Genomic DNA, 26,961 nt, shown 5'->3' with positions numbered 1-26,961 from the left:
ACCAGTTGCAGTCCCCTGGCCTTCACATCCCCTGTAAAAAAAGAACGGAGTTTGAGGAACTCACCTGTTACTCCTCGCATACATCGATCAATTGACACCACATGAACATTGTTAAAAAGTAAGTATGTTGCAGCTATAGGTAGCACGTGTGACATGTTTGAAATGTTTACAAATTTGGATTTTGTTGTTAAAAAGTCTTTTACGGTTTTAGACAGTGCATGAGTGGGAAAGGTAAGTATGTTGCAGCTATAGGTAGCACGTGTGACATGTTTGAAATGTTTACAAATTTGGATTTTGTTGTTAAAAAGTCTTTTACGGTTTTAGACAGTGCATGAGTGGGAGTTTAGAACTGCAGTTATTTTAGTAAATTTAACAGAACAACTCCACAAAATGGACCCTAGCTAGCTGTAGATGAACTATGTATCAGTGTAGTCCAAATGATTATGACGTCTGGGAAGGCTACTTTAATTTTTTTCTGGGACACCTTCGTAGCCTTCTTCTTCTTTATAATTCAGCACTCTATCAACATACTGATGATAATGTGCCGGGCACAGATTTTACTATGCCGCTCGTGCATGGGATCTAATTTTTATTTAAAGTGAATGATATATAAGACAGACGTCATAATTATTATGACTAGTATCAGTGCTGACCTGTAGGTACTAGGGTTTGGGGGAGGGGGGTGGTCAAATATGCGAACCAAACCATGGCAGTTTAATCAGTCTGTTGATTGTGGCCATTACCTGGCAGAAGCAGAAGAGAAGAAGAAGAGGAAACCAGAATCAGGACGAACAGTCAGATTTTTTATGAGGGGTGGTATACACCTTAATATTGCTATTCCTGCTTGATCGGAGAATTTGTCACCCTTGAACTATTGACCTTATACAACAATCACTTTTCCATTGTGGCTTCAGATATTTTGTATTACATGTATGTGTCAAAATTATACTAGAACTGGCACAATGTCCAGTAATAAAACGTATTTACACTTTTGGTATTTGGCTGGATTTTGTCTCCAAATGACCTTAGATCGCCTCCGAATAACCTTTTGACATCAAGCAATAATCACATTTTTATTGTTACGTCAAATTTTTTGAATTGTTATGTCAAAGTTTACGGGAACATGTGTGATTCTACGTAATGGCGGACAAATTTGCATACAAGTGTAAATAGGTCTATGGTGGCCAAAAAGTGATATTTTAAGAGTATTCAAGTGATAATTTTTTTTTCATATAGCCACTTTTTAGAACTAAAGGGCACATCTTATCTCTAATATTACATATTGAATACCCTATATTATTGAACAAAAATGCCTCCTTTAATTCAGATCTCTCGTATTTGAAATGCATTTTCAAAACAGAGGGGATAGGACCTTTATCGGGACTCCGGGATCGGGTGTTTTCAAGCTCAGGATTTCGGGATTGGCCCATATACATGATATAGAATTGTCAAAGTTTTCTGCAATCTTCCAGCAATCATTCTTTATTTTCTTAACTTTCTGGCAATCTTACGGAAAACATTGATGTTCCTGCAAACTTGCTGCAAACTTGCAGCGTTTTGCTGCTATGTTTGCTGGAAGTTTGCAGCTAGTGGCAAACATCTGCAAACACTATTTTTTGTGTTCCTGCAAATTTTTTGCAGCAAACAAATCAGTTTCATAAGACATATATATATATATATTGTTTGTGCTGTCTTTAGTCCCTTCTACAACGAAATTTGTTTTACATGCACACGTATAAAAATTGCGGTTTTTATCCAACGCAATCATAGGTTTGAACGTAGTTTTCAATTTAGACTTGTTTATATATATACATATACAACTCGTCTAAACATCAATCCAACAATGTTAGATCTGTAAATTTGCTTTCGCAAATTTTTGGTTCTTCAATCGAAATGATTCGAACCCATGCTACTGTGATATCGTGACACCAAATCGCCTACACTGCAGCCGTCCCGCTAGACCACACGACCACCTGGGCTTCACAAAAGTAAAGCTTTCACTGGGCATGTGTTACCTTTCCACGTCAGTTTTAATCTAGCTGCGTACTACAGTACATGATATATAAGGCATGTAGATGTTATTGTTACAGATCAGCTAAATTATCTATAGTAAAGGATCCTACAAATTCATGTAAGATACAGTCACAGAAAATAATTATATTCATAAGTACGTCTGAGTCAGTGACAACTCTACAACAGATTTATCCATCGGATCGCCATCAATGGTGGTGATACATGGCTGTGTACATAATGTACATGTACATACAACTCGTCTAAACATCAACCCAACAATGTTAGATCTGTAAATTTGCTTTCGCAAATTTTTGGTTCTTCCCTCGACGGGATTCGAAACCCATGCTACTGTGATATTGTGACACTAAATCGCCTGCACTGCATACCTATAAATCTGTTGTAGAGTTGTCACTGACTCAGACGTACATATATATATATATATATACAAATCGTCTAAACATCAACCCAACAATGTTAGATAGATCTGTTAATTTGCTTTCGCAAATTTTTTGTTCTTCCCTTGCCGGGATTCGAACCCATTCTACTGTGATATGGTGACACCAAATCGCTTGCACTGCAGCCATCGCACTAGACCACACGACAACCTGGGCTCTACAATAATAAAGCTTTCAGTGGCCTTGTGTTACCTTTCCTCGTCAGTTTTAATCTAGCGGCGTACTACAGTACATGATATATAAGGCATGGAGATGTTATTGTTACAGATCAGCTAAATTATCTATAGTAAAGGATCCTATAAATTAATGTAAGATACAGTCATAGAAAATAATTATATTTATAAGTACATCTATATAGTAAGTCTGATACATATATATATATATATATATATATATAAACGAGTCTAAATTGAAAACTACGTTCAAACCTATGATTGTGTTGGATAAAAACCGCAATTTTTATATGTGTGCATGTAAAACAAATTTCGTTGTACAAAAATGTAGAAGGGTCTAAAAACAGCACAAACAACATTTTCCAAAAGACCAAAAAAAGTGAAAAAGTATATTTAAACATAACGCATTTGACTAACAGGTCGAACAACTGATGTTCTTTAACCCTGCTGACTGCCATTGGTGATTGCCAAATAAAATTGATCACAAGATGTAACAAAATGGATCTTAATATAAATTTAGTACTAAACAGAAAAGAAATTTAACTTGTGGCCACGATGTTATGCCACAAACATACGGTGTCAATATTTTTTAGTACACCAGATCCAGATTTCGACAATAAATGTCTCTTCAGTGAAGTTAGGGATTGAAACGGTATATGGAAGGCCATATAAAAAGTACCCTCATTTTTAGATAAGACTCTTGAATTTTAACAGTCATTATAGGATGAACGGATCATATAAACCGGAGGGAAAATATGATACAAGCTCAAACGAAAAAATATAAACGAGTCTGAATTGAAAACTACGTTCAAACCTATGATTGCGTTGGATAAAAACCACAATTTTTATACGTGTGCATGTAAAAAAAAATCTTTGTAGAAGGGTCTAAAAACAGCACAAACAACATTTTCCAAAAGACCAAAAAAATGAAAAAGTATATTTAAACAAAACGCATTTGACTAACAGGTCGAACAACTGATGTTCTTTAACCCTGCTGACTGCCATTGGCGATTGCCAAATAAAATTGATCACAAGATGTAACAAAATGGATCTTAATATAAATTTAATACTAAACAGAAAAGAAATTTAATTTGTGGCCACGATGTTATGCCACAAACATACCATGCATACAGTGTCAATATTTTTTAGTACACCAGATCCGGATTTCGACAATAAATGTCTCTTCAGTGATGTTAGGGATCGAAATGGTATATGGAAGGCCATATAAAAAGTACCCTCATTTTTAGAAAAAGTACCCTCATATATATATATATATATATATTGCATGTTTATATGTGTACATTTCACCAAAAGAACAATATGTTGACATCTATCTCGTATTCTATTGCAAAAACATCATGAACATGAACTTTTAAATATTCATGTTTTCTGCTCTTAGGTCAGGTTGTTGTCTCTTTGACACATTCATCATTTCCATTCACAATATTACTGTAAGTTTCTGTGCTGCTTTTCATCTAAAATGCATGACACATTCTATATGTATACAGTTGAAAGATAAAAAAAATTGAGATGCATTTACATGTTAGACTTTGACAACATGACTAAGCAGTGGATTAAGTTTTGTGATTTTTGTGACTTGAACACAGCAGTCTGTAATGATTCATAAGTCACTAGATCGTTATTAAGGTTTGTTTGAGGCTCATGTTTTCAAAGACTTTACAGTCTTAGAATTACTTTTCCAGAGTTAAACATTATTTTTTGTCCTTTTCAAAGTTCTCCAAAATTGTCTGCTTAAACTCTTCAAATGAGTCAAACATATTGCTTAATTCCATTTTATTTCACAACAAAGTGTTGTCTTCCATTTTCCAACATCAATGATTTCAATAAAAAAAGATAAATTCATCCAGTCTGATAAAGATATGAAATAAGACCAGAATAATAGCAAAACTGTATGGATAACTATATTGCCTTAGCCAGAAAAGTAGCACTTAGGTCCAAGAGGTTATAATGTGCCAGAGCCAGCAGAAAAATTATTGTGGTGACAATGTGGGAAAGAGATTTTGATGTTTGAAAAAGAAATTTAATTAATGCATTATCACAACATGTACAAATAATTTATATATAGTAATGTAAAAACAAATTAATTGGTAACTTACAAAGAGTATACCGGGAGTGATTTTTCTTGGTGGTGGAATTATTCGTAATACGTAAAAAGTTAGTAATAGTTATCCTATGTAAAGATCCAGGGAAGAAGGGAGATAAATAATACATGGAGGTATATTCTGAAGGTTGTGGAAGACCTTCAGACAATGTCAGAAATGGGTATTTTATCCCTTGTTATGGGTTTTATACTCAAAATCAGGTATCTACATTATAAATTTACAGTGATGAAAAATGAGTTGTGTATTAATCATGATTATCAGTATATTGGCTGACATAGTGCAAGCATTTATCCAAATCAGGCAAGATATATTTTTTCAAGACTGTAGCCCAAATTTAAGCCTTCAAAAATTGTTCAAAGCAAGTAACAAGTAAAAAAAAATATCTTGTTTCTTAGACTTTTTAGAGCCTCTAGTTTAAGGTTATATTAAGTTGTACAAATGTGTACATGTATGTTATAAATGTAGAATTATGACCTAGAAACGATTTCCCCTCAATTAAGAGTTTTTGTGGTCAAATTTCTGACAATATACTGTATGATATTACATATAATGTATTTGACCTATAGACAGATGGATGCTATACTTAGATACAACTTAGTACAAGCCTAAGTAATATACTTAAGTTAAGTGCATTAGTAATTTTTTGATGAACAAATATTTGTTAATGCATGAACATGATGAAAGGATATATATATTGGAATAGTAAGATGGTTCAATGTACAGTGATGTCAAAAAGGTAACTTAAAAATCAAAAGACATATAGAGATCCATTCTATTTTTTACATTTTTTCTGGCAGTTAAGCTTTGTTTAATTTGTTATGCATACATTTCATGTGAGCATGTGTACACATAAGTTTCAAAGACTTAGAAATAATTTCAGATAAGTTTATTACAGTTTAAAAGAATATTTCTTTAATCTTTAAATATTGTGCTTAAAGTTAATTGTACATGTAATAGCTAGTTTCTTGTTAATGTGGGTTTTTTTTTCATTTTATTTAAATCCCTTCTTTGTTGGCTCATCAATTGCAATGACTACATGTAGATATATTCATAACAGGATTTTATATGTAAAGAAGCAATAATTGACTGAAATATTGGATGATATTATTTGTGTTTATAACACCCACACTGAAGTGTTTTTAAATTTCCTCAAGTTGAAGTATGTTTTGTAGATTAAAGACAAAAGTGTGTTGAGTGTTTAAGAAATGTTTGTCTGATAACACGTTTATATCACCGATGGATTAGTGTTTATATCATCAGAAAAATAGTTTTATTATAGAGATCATTGATTTTTATAAACAGGTAACTCATATTTAACCTTAACCTATCACTAAAAACCATGTAAGTTAAATTTTAATATTTATAAGCAAAAGTGAAAGTTGTAAAATTACAAGCTTCTTTTTTTCATATAAACATACATTGTATACATGTTGTTACAGTTTTGTATATTACTTTTGGTATTTGTTTCATGTTCATAATAGATGCACATGTGTTTTACAAGTTAACTTAATTGTTCTCTCTAAACCATATTTCTTTAATAAAAATGTTTGCGTCTTATGATGTATTTTAGATATTGCAGCTTTTAATGCTATCAAAGCACGTATACTTGATATCAGCTTACCTAGAGTACTTTTGCGTAATTTATAATTTTATAGTAGTTTATAAGACATGATATAAGTGTTAGGACAAATGTAGGAGGAAGTATTCTTAGTCAATGGATACTGATACTTCTAAATAAATCTGAATAACACTTTGATAAAATTTGAAAACATTTTTTTTTTAAATGCAGTTTGTCATAAGTGTTCTAATGACAATTTTCTTGAAGTTTTTCTTCTATGTTCATATACTGTACAAATTCAGAAATCACTGCTTTCATTTAATTTACTAGTATTATTGCGATTTTGCCATTTTAGACTTTAATGCGATTTTAAATTTTACAATTTTGAGAAAATATCCTGTTTAATCTATATAAAATATTTCAAAATGGGAGTTTACAGATTTACAAACAAAATGGGATATAGCTATGCATGATAAAAAAAATACATTTGTATAGCAATTAAAAGATCACCTGTACATGTACATTGGCTCACTTACAGTACTTTATAAGACTGGAATGTTCATGTTTTAAACAGTACTGAAGTAACAATGATATATATTGTATTTATTTTTCAGATAGTCTGTATGATACACTGTAAAGATGGGAGATATCTGGGTAACTGCTGGAATAACAGTTCTTAAGTTCATCACATTTGTTTATGATGTAATATCCTTTGTTCCCTATTACATAATCTACAGACCTGATCTGAGGGTAAAACAGTGTCATCGATTAAAGGTAAAGATTTAAACTTAAAGTACACATAAGATTAAAAAACTCTAGAGGTAATGATTGAAATAAATGAACTGAAAACATTGATTTACAAGGATTTATTATTTTGCTTTTTAAATGTAGAGAGTTAATATTAACATCAGCATTCACTTAGAATAACATCTATCAGGATGACTTCCAAATGAATTTTTGTACTTTCAGCAAAGTAAAGCATTGATACCAATATGCAGATTTCATAGCTAATTTTCTTTACCAATGACTGGCATTAAAAAAATAATCTTTCATCAAGTTTTTATGCATACAATTTTAAATCTCAATAGTTCTCTAACAAAACCCTTTAATTTTTTCAACAAACCATAGAATTTGAAATTCAAAACGTACATGTGTTTAGAATCTTTGCATTTAGACAGCAAACATATAGATCTATAGGTTAGATGCCAACAAGAGACAACTATGCACAAAAACAACACAGCTGTTATAGAAAACAACCATTCAGGTCATATGACAAATTTAATATCTTTTATTCTAGCTAATTTTAAGATAAAAAATTGCAAATATTTGGAGGTTTACCTGGTTTACTTTTGTCAAAGATATATTTCTATGGATAAAGGAGTTGACCAACTTTTTCAAGGACTCTATGAAAATGATTCACATAGGCGTTAATTAACCAGACGGATATGAATATTATTTTTTGTTATTACATTTTAGGCCAAGTCTGTTGGAGGTAAAAGTGGTCCATATAGGGCTGTGGAAAGCCTTGGTGGGTTATCAACACAGCTACATAACTGTGATACATTGGATGATTTATTTAGTAATGCTGTCCAGTCATACTCCACCAGGAAATGTTTAGGATACAGGGAGGTGCTCAGAGAAGAAGATGAGAAGCAACCAAATGGCAGAGTGTTCAAAAAGGTACAATGATGGTTGATATGTTATACTAACTCTTGTTCAAATATAGAATCATAAAAGACTGGGATGATGTCAACTACCAAATTTTGAATTTTAAGTAGCTCACACATCACTTGTTATTCACTCATTATAAGAATATTAGAATTACCCTAGTATATCAACTGGAACATTGTAACATTTTGATATAGAAAGAATCTTTTGAGTAGCAATAATTATTACTGGTCTTTTAAAATACAATTGAAATTGTTGTTCACAAATATATAAAGGAAGGTAAAAAGTCTATCAATGTATTAATTTGACATGCCAATATTGTTGTTATATTTTTTATAGGTTATGCTTGGTGATTATAACTGGATGACATATGACGATGTTTATACCAGAGCCACTAATTTTGGAAGTGGGTTACTTGCCCTTGGGAAGACTCCAAGACAGAACATACTAATCTTTGCTGAAACAAGCCCTTATTGGATGATAGCAGCTCAGGCTTGCTTCAAGTATAATTTCCCAGGTAGAATAATGTAGAATCTGACTCATATTTAAGAGTTTATTATGTAAGGAAATACAATTAAAATGCATACAAATATAGCTTGATTACAGTTACAGACTTTGAAAATGTGTTTCAAATCAGTGTTAATATAAAATAGGCAAAGGACAGTTCATAAACTTTTTTTTCTTCACACAACTACTGTGAGCAGCGCATCTGTATTTGGTTACATATTGCATCTGGCATACACAATTTTAATTTCCGGTATCTATGTTGAGTTCTTATCAACTGTCGAGTTTAATGTCTATCTGCTTATGTCAATGGCCTGTACTTTTGTAAATTTTATGATCAAACATTATACACAGTATGTCCATTAAATGAAATGACTAGATGGTACAAATGTGCATGTGTGGAAAAAACAAAATCCACTTATCATAAGTGACCAAGTCTTAAGATGCATACAATTATAAATACTTTTAATTTTAAGGAAAATATACAATGATCAATAGAATGTGCATTTCTGCAAGGACTTTGAAAAAACCCACTTAAGAACTGATTTATTATTTTGTAGTGGTAACTTTGTATGCCACCCTAGGACCAGATGCCATTGTACATGGAGTCAATGAAGCTGAAGTATCATATATCATCACCAGTGCTCAACTGCTGCCTAGATTTAAAGTAAGTCATAAGCTGAAGTATCATATATCATCACCAGTGCTCAATTACTGCCTAGGTTTAAAGTAAGTCATAAGCTGAAATATCATACCATCACCAGTGCTCAATTACTGCCTAGGTTTAAAGTAAGTCATAAGCTGAAGTATCATATATAATCATCAGTGCTCAACTGCTGCCTAGATTTAAAGTAAGTCATAAGCTGAAGGAAGTTTCATATATAATCATCAGTGCTCAACTGCTGCCTAGATTTAAAGTAAGTCATAAGCTGAAGTATCATATATAATCACCAGTGCTCAACTACTGCCTAGATTTAAAGTAAGTCATAAGCTGAAGTATCATATATCATCACCAGTGCTCAACTGCTGCCTAGATTTAAAGTAAGTCATGAGCTGAAGTATCATATATTATCACCAGTGCTCAACTGCTGCCTAGATTTAAAGAAATTCATAAGCTGAAGTATCATATATCATCACCTGTGCTCAACTGCTGCCTAGATTTAAAGTAGGTCATAAGCTGAAGTATCATATATCATCACCAGTGCTCAACTGCTGCCTAGATTTAAAGAAATTCATAAGCTGAAGTATCATATATCATCACCTGTGCTCAACTGCTGCCTAGATTTAAAGTAAGTCATAAGCTGAAGTATCATATATCACCACCAGTGCTCAACTGCTGCCTAGATTTAAAGTAAGTCATAAGCTGAAGTATCATATATAATCACCAGTGCTCAACTACTGCCTAGATTTAAAGTAAGTCATAAGCTGAAGTATCATATATCATCACCAGTGCTCAACTGCTGCCTAGATTTAAAGTAAGTCATAAGCTGAAGTATCATATATCATCACCAGTGCTCAATAACTGCCTAGGTTTAAAGTAAGTCATAAGCTGAAGTATCATATATCATCACCAGTGCTCAATAACTGCCTAGGTTTAAAGTAAGTCATAAGCTGAAGTATCATATATTATCACCAGTGCTCAACTGCTGCCTAGATTTAAAGTAAGTCATCTCAATATTATCTAAATGTGTACAGGTTTCAATGGACAGATAAAAAAGTCTTCTCGAAAAAAAATCTGTTTCAAGTTTATTAAGGGGGTACCCAACACTTTGAATGAAATAGATTGTCAAAATATTTACACTGACCTGTTTACAAAAATATTTAAATTTCTAGAAATTTGAACTGCACAATTTACAGGAATAATTTGGTTGGCTATATAGCGGTTTGAAAAATACAAATCTTTGAAACGCTTGATTTCTCCTCACTAATAATTAGATATAGGAAGATGTGGTATGAGTGCCACAAATTTAGTGAATAGAAAAAGATTAAAGTTTGGGCTTCATCATGAGATCTTTTTTTCTGTAAAACGTATACTATAATATATTTTTTTAGCACAAACAAATTTAAGAGGGCTAGGAAATAACACGTCAAATATTTTAACAGGTTTTTAGTATTTTTGTCAAATGTGTGTAAGAATTATATATCATATCATTTTGATATTTTTAGGGAATTATGGACAGAATGCCTAAAGTGACACATATTATATACATACCTACTCAGAGACCCTACCAGAAGGACCAAGATCTACCTAAACATGTAAAGCTGTTATCCATGGACGAAGTAGAAAATATTGGGGCCATACCTGATAATTGTAAGTTATATAAATGATATTTTTTAAAATCCACAGATTATCAAATGAAGCAGAATCTTTTTTTTTTTTATAGTTTAAAAAGATATACAGTGTTTTTATATTGCCACTACATGTTTTTGTTTCTAAGTATTTATTCTCCATCTCTTGTCATGCTTGTAATCATATTTTCTTTATTACAGTGAAAACCCCTCTAACAAAACCAAAAAGAAAAGATATAGCAGTTATAATGTATACCAGCGGTTCTACAGGTGTACCTAAAGGTAATATAACCATGCTTTTTTTTTAATTTTGTTTTAGCCTAAGCATAGATTGGTTATGATAACATTGACAGAGAAAACTGGTTCTTTTTCCTGCAATAATAATATTTCTATTGAACATTATTTGTTTTTCTATGACTTTTCTACCCCTTTTAGGTTTTACACTTGTCTATCCGTAAGTCTGTATGTTCCGAAATTGGTTTCTGTTTCTCTAACTTTCGTTTGCCTCAACCAAATGTTATGAAATTTATACACAATGCTTATCACCACAATACACAGATGTGAATTTGGGTGGCGTCACTTTTTCATTCTTGAGTTATGCTCCATTATAAATGGAATCCCGTTCCCTATTTATTTATCCATGGAATGGTAGGATTAAGTCAATTTAGTGGATATTCATTTACTGCTCACAAAACTTTTTTTTTCCAAATACTAAGGATTTTCTACTCCAAAAATAGATTACCTTAGCTGTGCATGTGTGGCAAAATCTTTCAGGAATTTTAATTACTCAATGCTCTTTAACATTGTACTTTATTTTGACCTTTTTAACTTTTTTGATTCGAGCAACATTGACGATTATTTTCTTGACGAAACACTGGCTAGCATAGAAAATTTTAGTCATGGTATCTATGATAATTATAAAAAAGAAGAAATGGTATGATTGTCAATGAGACAAGCCTTCAAAAGAGACCAAATGACAGAAATTTAAAACAACTATAGGTCACCATACCTCCTTCAACAAAGAGCAAATCCAATCCTCATAGTCAGCTATAGAAGGCACTGAAAAGACAAATGTAAGACAATTCAAACAAGAAAACCCACCAAAATATTGAACACAGCAACAAACAACAACTGAATTGCAGGCTCCTGACTTGAAACAATCACATACATACCGAATTTGGAGGGGTTAAACATGTTAGCTGGATCCCAACCAGCCCCTTTATTTTTACATTTAAAACTCTTAAGCAACACTGAGCCAAAATAAGGCCACTTCCAGTAAATACAAAAATGTGTATGTAAAAAAATCAGAATTTATATATATGTAATGATTGACAAAATTCAGAGATTGTCAAGTTTGTTGGCAAATTCTTTAGTTATACCATTAAGAATACATGGATTGTTTTTAAACTACTATTAATATATGAATTTAATAAAACAAAGATTTATATAGAAGACAGCTAAAATACATTGATAACATAATAATAGAAAAGTATATTTTCAGTTTTGAACTTACTTTTACTATTTTTAGGTGTATTGATATCTCATGGGAATTTGTCATCAGGAATGTCAGGACAGTGTGAGAAAATCCTGGGATTGGGGTAAGTTAGTTGAAGCATAAACTTAAGTAATAAATGATTGGGGTATTAATTTCATTTCTTCCTCATGGTCTAATTTCCTTTTTCCTTTTCTTTCATTTTCCATCACCATTACTCCCACTGTCAGATTTTCCTTTATCAGATTCAAGTTCCTCTTGTGTGAAGGTGTGAAGGGAAAACGGTTAAGGAAGAAAAGTAAACAAATATGGAAGGAAAATAGTACTACATGTATATTTTTAACAAATTTCAAAATAAAAATTGTAATGCACCAAATCATTTAACAACTGTTATGACGAAGTTAGATTAAAGTTATAATGCATGAAATTAAAAATTAAAAATCCCAAATAAGCATTGCATTATGATTCATGATTCTATATTGATTGTCAGATTGTAAACTTTATCACCAAAAACCAAAAAATAATAAGCAGTCAAAGTTTTAGTTAACAATTACTGAATGAAATATTTTTTGTCCTTTATATGCTATGGATTCTTAACAAATTTAAGGAAACATACACTGTAAACTTAGTTTAGGAATTTTTGCATACATTTGATCAATAATTTTCTAATCATTGGGATCCAAAGGACGTTGTTTCATATGCCTTTAAAATCCAGTAGCAAAAACTTAGTCACTGACTCTTTCCTATTGTGATACATTTCAGAACTGATGATACTTACATTGCATATCTTCCATTGGCCCATGTTCTAGAGCTCAGTGCAGGTATGTAAATTCTAGAATATAAGGGTGTACTTGCGTTTTTTCAGAAGAAGAAAAAAAATATGATTTCAAGTAAACAAATGCAATAATACCAAAATATATATTAATATATTAAAAAAAGTTTACATGAAAAGTCCTGACTTGTAGAAGCCTTTTGTTTCATACATGCATTAGGTAATTATATACAGTTTTAAATCCAAAATCTGTCCAAATAATAAAAGCATATCTGTAAAATCCCTAGTTTGGTCAAAGTGACAGCAAGAAAGATGTTTTATAACAATAAATTTGATTAAAAAACTGAGTGATAAAAGTGCAATAAAACACATCCAATTATGGAAATTTCAAATTCAATCGAACCACAGGTTTAAAAATTTTGAAAATTACACAGAGGTTAATTTTTTATAATGCATTGAAATTCTGCAAATAATGATCAGCTACCTAAATAATCTGAGAATATCAGTTTGGATCATAACAAGCAGACATAATTTTAACATTTATCTTCTTTGATGCTTTTGTTAACATACACATTAAATTTGATTTCAATGAATACACATTCTAGATTTTGCATTATTACTATATGTAATCATTTACTTTTCTTGTGTACCAGTATTTGTGGATTGAAAACAATTGTATTTCAATACTTGATTTCATAGTTTTGCAAAAGTCTGCTTACTAGCTGAACTAATATTTGTTCTACATTGAACATTTAAATAAGTTGTACACCTATACCTACGAAATCAACAAAAATGGGTATATCATGATTAGTACTGAATCCAAAGTACAGAAAAATCATGTTTGACCAAAGCTACTTGTATTTGGGTTAAGGTTTGTCACTTGCACTAACATGCTACATTTTACATTACAGAACTCTCATATTTGTTTAAAGATGTCTGTATTAGTTTTGGTTCACTTTTGACACTTAAATGTTACATTTGCATTGGCTATGACTCACCATTGATCCTTATATGTTACATTTTACATTACAGAAATAGCATGTTTTTCTAAAGGTGTCTGTATTAGTTATCATGGTTATGGTTCACTGTTGACATTTAAATGTTACATTTTACATTACAGAAATAGCATGTTTGTCTAAAGGAGTTTGTATTGGTTATGGTTCACCACTGACACTTACTGATAAGGTATATACTGCACTAAATAAGAATTGTAAAATAAAAGAGATGAAGTTGATGTACACGAGACTAAAAATCACATATGCATAGAATTTGAAATGCAATATTCCAATTTCATCTGAACAAATAATTGATGAAGTAATAATAAAAATGGCTTTTTCAACATATTCATTCACTAGTGATGTTTTTGGGGTAAAGTTTGCAAATTGTTTTCAAAGGTAAAATTAATTTTTGATAAGGTTTTTGTTGAGACCAGCCAATTTGTATTACTTCAATCATAACTGTACTATGGTGTGGTTTATTTATACTGCATACAATATTTACAGCATTTCTTTGTCGAGTATTTACAACAAAATGTTGTCACATTTATCATGCTTTCAATAACATTAGAAAGTCAAACCGCTGAAAAAAAACCCCTAAAAAATGTTAAAATCTATCATTCTGCATTGACATACTATCATGGTGCAAGTTACATGAGTGAGATACACCTGGTTGGGCTAACACTTTCAAGGTGTATCTAATACAAGGAGTTAATTTCTGTGCTATCTGCTATCACCTTGTTTGACCAGAATGCACATTCATTTTACTGTATATTGCATTGATGAATGTATGTAGTTGTTTGAACAGTTAGTAATAGTGTTTTCTTTGTATTTTAAGTCCAGTAAGATTAAGAAAGGTAGTCAAGGAGATGTTACAGCATTAAAACCAACTCTGATGGCTTCAGTTCCTGTAAGTACATTGTAAAAACTTTTATCAGCTAGAGGTGATTTTAAAAACCTGTTGTCAATTGCATTAAAAGTGTGGTCTCATTCAAAGAAAAAAAGGCGTTGTTGAGGCCATACCTATGTAATTTTCATGGCCCTGCAACGAAGTTGTCAGTGCCATATAGTTTTACCCTTGTCCGTCATTATTGTCATTCGGTCATTCGACAACAAACCATTATACAGAGTTTTTTTCTAAATGTCTTCAGATATTGGGCTGATTTGTGGTATGTGTGTTACCATGATGAGTTACAGATCAAGTTTAAGTTTTGTTCCTCCACTAATTTTTACTGAAATTACAGGCTTTGGACTGATATATTGTTGAAAATCAAAGTTACACAGTCTTTTTTTCTAAACTCTTTCAGATGTTGTGCTGATTTTTTGTATGTGAGTTACCCATGATGAGTTACAGATCAAGTTTAAGTTTTTTTCCGAAAAGCTATTTTTTACTGAAATTAAGGGCTTTGGACTTTGAAAAATTGTTGAAAATCACAGTTATACAGACTTTTTTCTAAACAACTTTAAATATTGGGCTGATTTATGGTATGTGAGTTAACTACAATGAGTTACAGATCAGTTTAACTTTAGTTCCGCTCTGCTGATGTTTGCCAAAATTAAGGGTTTATGACTTTGATAAATTGTTGAAAATTACAGTTGTGCAGACTTTTTTTTCTATACGCCTTCAGAATTTGAGCTCATGTTTTCTTGTATTATTTTAATTTTAGTTTCTTGTGTACAATTTGGAAATTAGTATGGCGTTCATTATCACTGAACTAGTATATATTTGTATAGGGGCCAGCTGAAGGACGCCTCCAGGTGTGGGAATTTCTCGCTACATTGAAGACCTGTTGGTGACCTTCTGCTGTTGTTTTTAGCTCACCTGGCCCGAAGGGCCAAGTTAACTTTTCCCATCACTTTGCGTCTGGCGTCGTCCGTCTTCTTCCGTCCTCGTCGTTGTTAACTTTTACAAAAATCTTCTCCTCTCAAACTACTAGGCCAAATTTAACCAAACTTGGCCACAATCATCATTGGGGTATCTAGTTTAAAAAATGTGTGGCGTGACCCGCCAAACCAACCAAGATGGCCGCCACAGCTAAAAATAGAACATAGGGGTAAAATGCAGTTTTTGGCTTATAACTCAAAAACCAAAGCATTTAGAGCAAATCTGACATGGGGGAAAAATTGTTCATCAGGTCAAGTTCTATCTGCCCTAAAATTTTCAGATAAAATCGGACAACCCGTTGTTGGTTTGCTGCCCCTGAATTGGTAATTTTAAGGAATTTTTTTCTGTTTTTGGTTATTATTTTGAATATTATTATAGATCGAGATAAACTGTAAACAACAATATTGTTCAGCAAAGTAAGATTTACAATTTAGTCAACATGACCGAAATGGTCAGTTGACCCCTTAAGGAGTTATTGCCCTTTATAGTCAATTATTAACCATTTTTCATAAATCTTGGTAATCTTTTACAAAAATCTTCTCCTCTGAAACTACTGGGCCAAATTAATCCAAACTTGGCCACAATCATCTTTAGGGTATCTAGTTTAAAAAATGTGTGGCATGACCCGGCCAACCAACCAAGATGGCCACTTCGGCTAAAAATAGAACATAGGGGTAAAATGCAGTTTTTGGCTTATAATTCAAAAATCAAAGCATTTTGAGCAAATCTGACATGGGGGTTATATTGTTCATCAGGTCAAGATCTATCCGCCCTGAAATTTTCAGATGAATCGGACAATTGGTTGTTGGGTTGCTGCCCCTGAATTGATAATTTTAAGGCAATTTTGCTGTTTTTGGTTATTATCTTGAATATTATTATAGATAGAGATAAACTGTAAACAGCAATAATGTTCAGCAAAGTAAGACTTACAAATAAGTCAACATGACCGAAATGGTCAGTTGACCCCTTTAGGAGTTATTGCCCTTTATAGTCAATTTTTAACAATTTTTCATAAATCTTAGTAATCTTTTACAAAAATCTTCTCCTCTGATACTACCTGGCCAAATTAAACCAAACTTGGCCACAATTATCATTTGGGTATCTAGTTTAAAAAATGTGTGGCGTGACCTGGTCAACCAACCAAGATGGCTGCCACGGCTAAAAATAAAACACAGGGGTAAAATTCAGTTTTTGGCTTATAATTCAAAAACCAAAGCATTTAAAGCAAATCTGACACGAAGTAAAATTGTTTATCAGGGCAAAATCTATCTGCCCTGAAATTTTCAGATGAATCGGACATCCTGTTGTTGGGTAGCTGGCCCTGAACTGGTAATTTTAAGGAAATTTTGCTGTTTTTGGTTATTATCTTGAATATTGTTATAGATAGAGATAAACTGTAAAAGAACAATAAATGTTGGCAAAGTAAGATCTACAAATAAGTCAACATGACCGAAATTGTCAGTTGACCCCTTTAGGAGTTATTGCCCTTTATAATCAAGTTTTAACCATTTTTTTGCAAATTATAGTAATCTTTTACAAAAATCTTCTCTTCTAAAACTACTGGGCCAAGTTAATTATAGATAGAGATAATTGTAAGCAGCTAGAATGTTCAGTAAAGTAAGATCCGCAAACACATCACCATCACCAAAACACAATTTTGTCATGAATCCATCTGCGTCTTTTGTTTAATATTCACATAGACCAAGGTCAGCTAAACAGGCTCTTTAGAGCCTCTAGTTTTATTTGGTCGGGTTGTTGTCTCTTTGACACATTCCCCATTTCCATTCTCAATTTTATTGATATGTGAGACTACCATCATGTTTGTGTCCACATGTGTTATTGAAATTGCAGATTTTTCAACTTTTTGAGACGGGCCATTTGTAACATTTCAACTCATTGATGATGGGCAGAAGATATTTGCAGTAAAATTGCCTCTACCAGTAATACTACGAAATACTGTGCCCTCATATGTTTTCCTTATGTAGTCTTTAAGTTCAAGAGAATTGTAAGAAGTTTAAGTAGTTGAGTATAAGGATTGAATTATTGTTTACAATTGAAATTATTTTATAGCAAATTATGGACAGATTATATAAGGGAGTGTGGGAGAAGGTCACAGAAGATGGAGAATTCTCTAAAGCCTTATTTAAATATGCCTGTGATTACAAAACACGAAGGCTAGTGGATGGGTACAGCACACCACTGTTAGACAAGTAAGTTTGATTTACTTGGTATTATGTGGGTAATTTTGTTTCTAAGTAAAGGAGTAGCAGCTGGGTAATGGTAAAGTTTTTTCCTGTAGCTTAGTCCATACCGTTAACTTGGATATGTATGATAGCTCGTCTCGAAGCTGTGACATTTTCACGTATGTGGCCAAATATTGGGTAGAAATTGAGATTACTTTTCCAGTAAATTAGCATACCCCGAAAATCCTTTTCGTTATGGGGCTCCTCATAGTAAAAAAAACCTTTTTTAACACAATATTTCTTTGAAAATCAAATACTTTGAACTCATAGCTTCATAGTTTTTACACATTTATTCTATGTTCTTCTACTTTCCAAATCACCACAACTGGTTAAGCTCAGTCATTTGTAAAAAAAAATAGAAACATGTCCAATATCATTACACAGATATTTTTTGTTTACACACAACTTTAGAGTTCCTCATTTTGAGCATTTGGGATATTGACCATGTTGACCCAGCTTATATCACACCATGTTGAAAACTTTTTATTTTTGAGCTGCATATATTTAAAGAGTATTGAAAGAAAAGGTCAAACAAATTACCAGTAGCAAGTAATAATAATAATATTTTCTATATGAAGCAGTGTTTACAAATCAATGTCCAATTCATAGGTCAATATAAGGTAGTGGTACCATCATTAACCATGTTGATTCTTAAAATAGACCAGGATCTATCAATAAAGTTTATAACATGACTTCAAAAACTGCAGATATCCCTGCTGAATTTTAGAATAACAATATATTGTCAATGTAATTTATTTTTGTTATATTAAAGTCAGGTCCAAATTTTTAGATAATTTATAGTACATATTACCATAACTTTTAACATATTATAGATAACTCTGTAATCTTTTTTATTTTTGTTTGTATTGCATTTAAGATGAAATTTTTTGTAAAAATGGTCTTTTTGTAGGATACTTTTCCAGAAAATTAGGAATTTACTTGGAGGAAGAATAAGAATGATGTTGTGTGGTGGTGCTCCATTATCGGAGAAGTCACAGATATTCATGAATGTTTGTTTTTGTTGTCCAGTATTACAGGGTTATGGACTTACAGAAACGTGTGGAGCAGGAACTATTACAGAAGGTTAGAGATATGATATTGTATAGAATTACACAGGCAAAATTTGCTCACATGAATTTCACATGAAAAAAATTCACCTCAATCAAGCTTATACATGAAAGTCACATGAAAATTTTCATGTGAATTTCACGTGAATTGAGATTCACATGAATCTGATGTGAAATTTTTCACATGAATTTCACATAAAATTAGCATGTGTACTACAAGAGGTTTAATGTATGAGTATAAATAGATGTGAAGTATATTGCAATGAGACAGCAACCACATACCAGAATAAAGTCAGAGAAGACATCTAGAGACATGAGTCAAAGGCTAAGCTATTAATCATCCTGAGACCAAATATAAAAAAAAATGAAAAGATTCAATGTACTGTTGAGCAAATTCTTGAGAAGTTGTGAATGGACACAGGATCTATACATTTATGAAAAATTGAGTTATTTAACATATTCTACATTTTTATGAATAAAAGAAGATGTTGAGGGAAAATGTCAATAAAAGAGCACCACAACAACAAGAAAGAAAAGAAAAATAAAGATGTTGAGAGTTTAACATATGATCTAAGAGTAAAGAGCAGATTTCAAGTCAAAATTTTAAACAGGAGGACATAGCAATATATAGATTCTTATCTTTTATTGTTTGCATTCTCTGCTTGTAAGAAATAAACATAACTTTTATATTTGTATTTTGATTGTCATTTATTTTTGTAGTTGCAGATTTTTCTACAGGAAGAGTTGGAGCACCATTGATTTGTACTGAGCTAAGACTTAGAGACTGGGCAGAAGGTTGGTAAAAATGTGTTTTTCTAAAACTGGTTTGAATAAGATCTAGAACAGAAACTTAGTAAGTTAGGAATATACTAAATTTTTATGCCCCACCTACGTTAGTAGAGGGGCATTATGTTTTCTGGTTGGTTCGTCCGTCCGTCGGTCTGTCCCACTTCAGGTTAAAGTTTTGGTCAAGGTAGTTTTTGATGAAGTTTAAGTCCAATCGACTTCAAACTTGGTACACATGTTCCATATGATATGATCTTTCTAATTTTAATGCCAAATTAGAGATTTTACCCTAATTTCACGGTCCACTGAACATAGAAAATGATAGTGCGAGTGGGGCATTCGTGTACTGAGGACACATTCTTGTTAATGAATAATCTATAAAACATCTGAAATCAATACTGGAATCTTTGTTTTATACTCTTTTACAGGCAATTACAGATCAACAGACACACCATGCCCAAGAGGAGAAATATTGCTAGGAGGTGGTAACATTGTACAAGGCTACTACAAAATGGAAGAGAAGACAAAAGAAGATTTTATTGAGATAGATGGAGTAAGATATTTTTGTACTGGTGATATCGGCCAAGTCGAAGAAGATGGTTGTGTTGCCATTATAGGTATAATTATTATAAATTAAAATGTTCCAATATAAAACTTTGGAGGTTGATGAGAGGTATGATTGAAAATGAGACAAATTTCTACCAAAGTTTTAATGAAATTCATGTAGACAATAACAGGTCTTTGTTTGGAATTCAACAACGAGAAAAACGAATGGCATATAGTCCGCAATAGAACTTATTTTTTTATCACAACCTTATATGGGTATATGTCAATGAAAAAACAGCCAAACAACACAAAAAGTCTAATAACCAAGTGGAAGTTAGCAGAGGGCCTTTAACAGTATTCAGTTGTCTAAACAATATAAGGGTGGACTCAATGGCCTAGTGGTTTAAGTTATTCCTCTACAGTAATTAATAGCTTGTACACGATTGATGTGTGCAACTCTGAATTTAATTTGTAGGATTGCCATTTTACCTGCTGAAGGGAGGTTGTTGACTCTTTCCAATTTGGCCTATTCCACTTATCCAGGGAAGCAAATATTCATAACATGATAAATATTCACATCATGACTGAAAAACACTGATCTTCCTCTCAAGCACTACACTTATATGTAAATCAAAGAGCTGTTTGGACTCTGAACTAGATAATTTTCAGTATCCAAATTTTTTTATTAGTTATTTTGTGAATGATAGGACATCGCAACATTTAACAGACAGTTTGAAAAATTAAGATAAAATATTTCAATAAACTGTAAAATATTATTATAGATAGGAAGAAAGATCTAATCAAGTTACAATCTGGAGAATACATAGCCCTTGGTCAAGTAGAGACAACATTGAAGATGTGTACCATAGTGGAACAGATTTGTGTGTACGGGTCATCACATCATGATTTCACCATAGCCTTTGTTGTACCATCAGCAAAAGCATTAAAGGAGTTAGCAGAATCCATGAGCCTTGAAGGAGAGATAGCTGATCTTTGTAAAAATAAACTGATTGAGAAGGAAATTATCAAAAGGATAACAGAGTATGGAATTAAAGGTTAGTGTTACATTTATACTAGATTATCGTTCTTCCCTTTCAACTTCAACTTTACAGCTTTGAGATCAGAGCTGACATTATCAGCTACATCAATGTCACAATTTGTGAGGAGACATAATCAGGCTTACTTTGTCTAGCATAAAACTGAATAAGAAAGGTGGAAATAAACTTATCATAGATACCAGGACTAAATTTAGTATTTACGCCAGACACACGTTTCATCTACAAAAGACTCATCAGTGACACTCGAATCCAAAATAGTTAAAAAGGCCATATAAAGTACGAAGTTGAAGAGCATTGAGGACCAAAGTTCCTAAAAGTTTGGCCAAATACAGCTAAGGTAATATTTGCCTGAGGTAGAAAAGCCTTAGTATTTCAAAAAATTCAAAAATTTGTAAATAAAATAATTTATAACGGATTATCTAGTTTTCTACATATACATATGATAAATAACATATCACAAGATATCAGCTGCTGGCCACAATGAGAAGCTTTTTTGTGTGTTTTTCTGGGCCCAATCACCAAAAAGGTTCACATGATTAAATGAGCATACAGCAATAGATGAAAAAAATATTTCTTTAATAAAATACCTTCACAAATAAAATTTGCACTTGTATACATGTTTGAACTGATTTGGAATGGAAAACATTGCGATATAGCAACAAAAGTAGCCAAAAGAGAATTTGGAATGAATGTTTTCCATCTAACATAATTGCACATCAAAGTAATGCATCATTTACAACCAAACAAGGGACTCTTCAAGTTTCTAACTGTCAGACTGAAGGAGTCCAGGCAGTGATATTTTTGTACACTAGCTACTTTTTATGACAGGGAGTCAGACAAAAACAGTTCAATTGTTTATTAACTCATATATAAAAAAATTGTAAGGGTTCTGAGGAACCCAGTGTCTCGCCTACTTTTGCTGTAAATTGTAGGCTCAACAAAAATGAGGGAAAAAAATCAATAAAAATAATCTGCTTGATATTATCTTTTGATTGCAAGAAGCTTCTGTCCAAGTTTGGAAAAAATCCAGGATAGCTTATGAATCTAAGAAATGTTTTAAAAACTTTAACTATATGGATGTAATGTAAACTGGAAGAAAAACTAAGTCCCTTTATAAGTAAAATACAGATACACAGGTACAAAATATTCACAAAATTTCCTTCTTGATACTAGCTTTTGATCATAAACAAGCTTCTGTCCAAGTTTGGTACAAATTAAAAATAGTATAAGAGAGAAAGAAAAAAAAAATTAAACACAGCGTGAATGTGTTGTTTCCTGGCAGAAAATCTAAGTCCATTTAAAGTAAAATACAGAAAAAATGGATTTATTGTTTTACAAAATTTACTTCTGGATACTATCTAATGATCATAACCAAGCTTCTTTTTCTTTTGGTACAAACCAAGGACTGTTTAAGAAAGTTATTAAAATTTTAAAAACTTTACCCACAGAGTGAATGTAATGTTTTCCTGCAGAAAAACTAAGTCCATTTATAAATAAACTACTGAAAAAATGACAAAATTTCAAATTTCAAAAACTATAACCACAGAGTGTGAATATTTGTAGACGACAATGACACCGCAACGACGGAATGTAGGAACGCTTAGTCTCGCTTTTTCGACTAAAGTCGAAGGCTTGACAAAAAGAATAGAACAATAATTCTTAACCTTTATAATTTTGCAGCCAAGCTTGACAAATTTAGCATTCCCAGGAAGATTTTACTCTGCCCTGAAGTATGGATGCCAGATTCTGGACTAGTTACTGATTCCATGAAGTTTAAAAGAAAAAGTATTGAAGCTGAATTCAAGGAGCAGATCAACAGAATGTATGACTGTTAAAGCACTATATACTACATATGTGTGCAAAAATTACAAAACCACTATAAACTACATATGTATATGTGTGCAAAAATTACAGTGCTGTCCATAAGTTGTTTTGGATGGATTTTTTGCTAGAAAGTAAATTTCAAAATGTTTAAGTTCAATAGAAAAGAAGCTGTTTGATGTTTAAGTTAAATTTTAAGTCTGTCACGTTGTGCATGTCTCTATAATGTTTTAAGTGTTGGTTAAAAGAACAATGTTTTTGAAATTGGATAAAATCACCTGTTACACAAGAATGTATATCAAACACAAACTATTGTTTATGTATGCCTTAAGTCATTGCTAGTATAGAATATATAATTTAAATAGTGATGTCATTATTAATCAAGATATTAGAACTGGTAGTGATATGCTATATATTGTTGAGAAATTACTTTGAATTCAATCATTATCATATATTGGGTGGGTCTTGACTTGCTGATGATTTTGCAGGGCCCAAGGGTTCCAACCAATTATAAAGCATATGCATTTTTGAGGGGACGAATAAGTTAATTTTTGCAAATTGATAACGTAAAAGATGTAACTATTTATGTACAGACTAAGCTGCTATGGGCAAAGTTGTCCCGTCAAACATTTGGTGTTTAGATATCTAATGAAGGGATTTCCATATGTCATGCTCACTGAAATCAATATTATAGGTTCATAGGGAGTAAAAATTGTTACCCTGAAATCTCTAGCAAAACACTTAGAAATACGTTTTTAAGATGCAGACATTCTTAGATAAATTGTATACTTTTCTGTAAACTCATTGCTTAAAGATCTCAAAGAAAAGTTGGTATGAATATTAATCAATTATTCCACTGAATTTGATAAGTACTGTAGATCAAGTGATTTGTATCCCACTCATATAAATCTGGGAACAGTATGTCTATATCAATATATATGTTCCTGAATAAATGCATTTGGTATAATTATATCTAAAATCTATGGCTTCCAAGATAAATCTTATCTAAATGTATGACTTATAAGACTAATCTAATCTAAATCTATGACTTCCAAGATAAATCTTATCTAAATGTATGACTTACAAGACTAATCTAATCTAAATCTATGACTTCCAAGATAAATCTTATCTAAATGTATGACTTATAAGACTAATCTAATCTAAATCTATGACTTCCAATATTGTATAACCTTCTTGTCGTTGATGTTATTGAGTTGCATTAGTGTGAGCACTAGTTATAATTTCAAGATTCTAGTTGTTGATATTTTTATTTTTGTCAGATTGCTTTTTATATAATATAGAAAAGAGGTTGGCATTTCAGATATTATTATAGGCATTGGTATTTCTGAAGATGTACCAATAAGAAATGTAAATTTTTGGATGATGTAATATAGCTATAGTGTGAAACAAAAAGTACTCTTTGACAATCCATACATTATTTCTAGACAAACAAAATTTCTTTTGATATCTAATTTTTGGAAATACTTAGGGTAATAGCAATAACAACTTAAGGTGTTTGTGTCATAAAGAAATAAATGAGTGATTATACTATAATATTATAATTGTTTGAGATATTTATAATACTGTGCATTTATTAATTTTAGTTAGATACCAAATTTCGTGGATAGAGGTTAACCACGAAATTAAATGTTCAACGAAGTGCAATTATCTATTTGCTTGTATACAGACTTTGGCAAAACCATGAGACTGAAAATCAAAGAAAGTGTAAGTTTTCTTCAATCACAAAAAAATTGGTATCCACGAAAAATAAATGAATCCACAGTAACACTTGTCAGATTGACATGTAGACATTCTATCAAACTGTAAATGAAGAAAAAAAATATTAAAGGACAAAATCTCAGAATTTTATATAGATCTGTCATCAACTATGTCTTTGCCAGCAAGCTATTGATGATTTATACACTGGATATGTTTCACTATTAATTTGATCTATCATTTTATGTACTGTATCTGACAGTTTAACCTAAAATATTTCTAAAAATGATAAATTTTTGGTAACTTCAATATGTTTTGTTAATAATAATTATCATTACAAACTGACATGCAACTGTCATGACTGTGTAAAATATTTTTTTTTTGCAATAATGAAAAAAAGTACTGCTGTATGTTAGCCAGAATTATTTTGTAATAATTTGACTATCAACTCTAATGTACATCCTTGAAGTAAATAATTTATTATACACCGTTCTTTTTTGTTTTTGTTAGTTTTTGGTATCTTAAGATTATTTTGTCTTTTAAACTATTGTTTCATGACCTTCATTACTTGCTTATTAGATTTTTAAAAAATCATGAAGGTGAAGTTGTATTTAAAAAAAAAAAATTTCATTGGAAGATTGCAGTAATCATAATACTTGAAATATTGAAATATGATATTTCAAAAGTTTTTAGGTCCACTAGAGTCCTTAGGTGAATAAAGGTACGTAAATCTGTACCCAATATGCAACTAAAAAAGCAAAATAGATTTGCTAATAATTGATAAGCATAATTATGTACTATTATAATGTTCTGCTATTTATTCAAGTTTTCTTTCTTTACTTATTTTTATGTTTAAAATGATGTTTTTTTGTTAAGTTTACAGAATTCTTTATTTCTCAACTTTGTCATATTATTTTTTATTAAAGCAATTTGTATTCTTATTTGTTTTTTTTTTTACATTAAAAAGTCTAAAATTATATTTTTACATATGTACCTATTTTTAGCATATTAGATAATAGATTTTTACCTCAGTCTATATTTTATGTATATGGAATTGCTTTCAATCTATTTTTATGCCTGATAGAAATAGACATAAAAATGAAAGCCAGCAAAATAAATTGCAGTGCCATGCATAACCATGTGCTTCTCTTTTGAGTCTTACCTCTTCGCTCTATAATACTGAAGTAGTGGGAGGCTGAATATAATTATATTAATTAAAATCCAATCAAAAAATCTAGCATCAGTAAACTATAATTGATCTATTTCAGTGTATAATTAAAACATTAAATTAAAGTTATCGTGTTTTAGTTTACTGAACCATGAATCCTTTTTAGCTATATATACCAAAGCTGTAAAAAAAAAGTTCAAAAAATCTTCAATCTTTACATAGATAAATTAGTGGAATCCAAGATGTCAGCCCTCTCCTCTATTTTGAAAAATTGTTAAGTGCTTTTTCTGATTATTAAGGCTTCCATTTGTTAAAATCCTGTAACTGTTGAAGTTGTCAATGATGAATCCAGCTGAGAATTATTTTGTTGTTAGATTTTTTGTGATTCTATTTTTTCGGCTTATACGATGTCAGAAATAAATAAAGGTGAAACACTTGCATAATAATATAATTATATGTTCCTTGTTCTGACTATGTATGTACATGTTAAACACATAACAATAATAAATTTGACGTAAATTGGTCTGGAAAAAAATTTGTAGTGTAGCAGCCTCATTGATTTATATACACAGATAAGCTATATTTTTGCCATGTTTGTAAAATTTGTAGCATAATAAATGTTAATCAAA

At 31.4% G+C, this 26,961-nt stretch overlaps 1 protein-coding gene across 4 annotated transcripts; it reads left to right on the top strand.

The window, feature by feature from the left end:
* On the top strand, positions 1 to 26,961 carry LOC134710279 (long-chain-fatty-acid--CoA ligase 4-like). Of its 4 annotated transcripts, none has more exons than XM_063570571.1 (17): positions 1 to 118; positions 6,937 to 7,096; positions 7,799 to 8,002; positions 8,330 to 8,507; positions 9,055 to 9,161; positions 10,661 to 10,805; positions 10,985 to 11,065; positions 12,312 to 12,381; positions 13,038 to 13,096; positions 14,168 to 14,232; positions 14,881 to 14,952; positions 17,998 to 18,137; positions 19,081 to 19,253; positions 19,958 to 20,032; positions 20,452 to 20,640; positions 21,352 to 21,624; positions 23,308 to 26,961. In XM_063570571.1, the coding sequence occupies exons 2-17, from the start codon at positions 6,962 to 6,964 to the stop codon at positions 23,460 to 23,462; spliced, it is 2,121 nt and encodes a 706-aa protein (XP_063426641.1). In that variant the 5' UTR covers positions 1 to 118; positions 6,937 to 6,961; the 3' UTR covers positions 23,463 to 26,961. The 4 variants fall into 4 exon arrangements, with proteins under 4 accessions (XP_063426641.1, XP_063426644.1, XP_063426642.1 ...); XM_063570574.1 differs by lacking the exon at positions 1 to 118 and adding an exon at positions 5,367 to 5,500; XM_063570572.1 differs by lacking the exon at positions 1 to 118 and adding an exon at positions 5,937 to 6,066.

The sequence above is a fragment of the Mytilus trossulus genome, chromosome 3, assembly GCF_036588685.1.
Source record: "Mytilus trossulus isolate FHL-02 chromosome 3, PNRI_Mtr1.1.1.hap1, whole genome shotgun sequence".
In the NCBI taxonomy this organism is placed as follows: Eukaryota; Metazoa; Mollusca; class Bivalvia; order Mytilida; family Mytilidae; genus Mytilus; species Mytilus trossulus.
The sequence above is the reverse complement of the archived record's forward strand: the minus strand, read 5'-3'. Positions and strand labels throughout refer to the sequence as shown.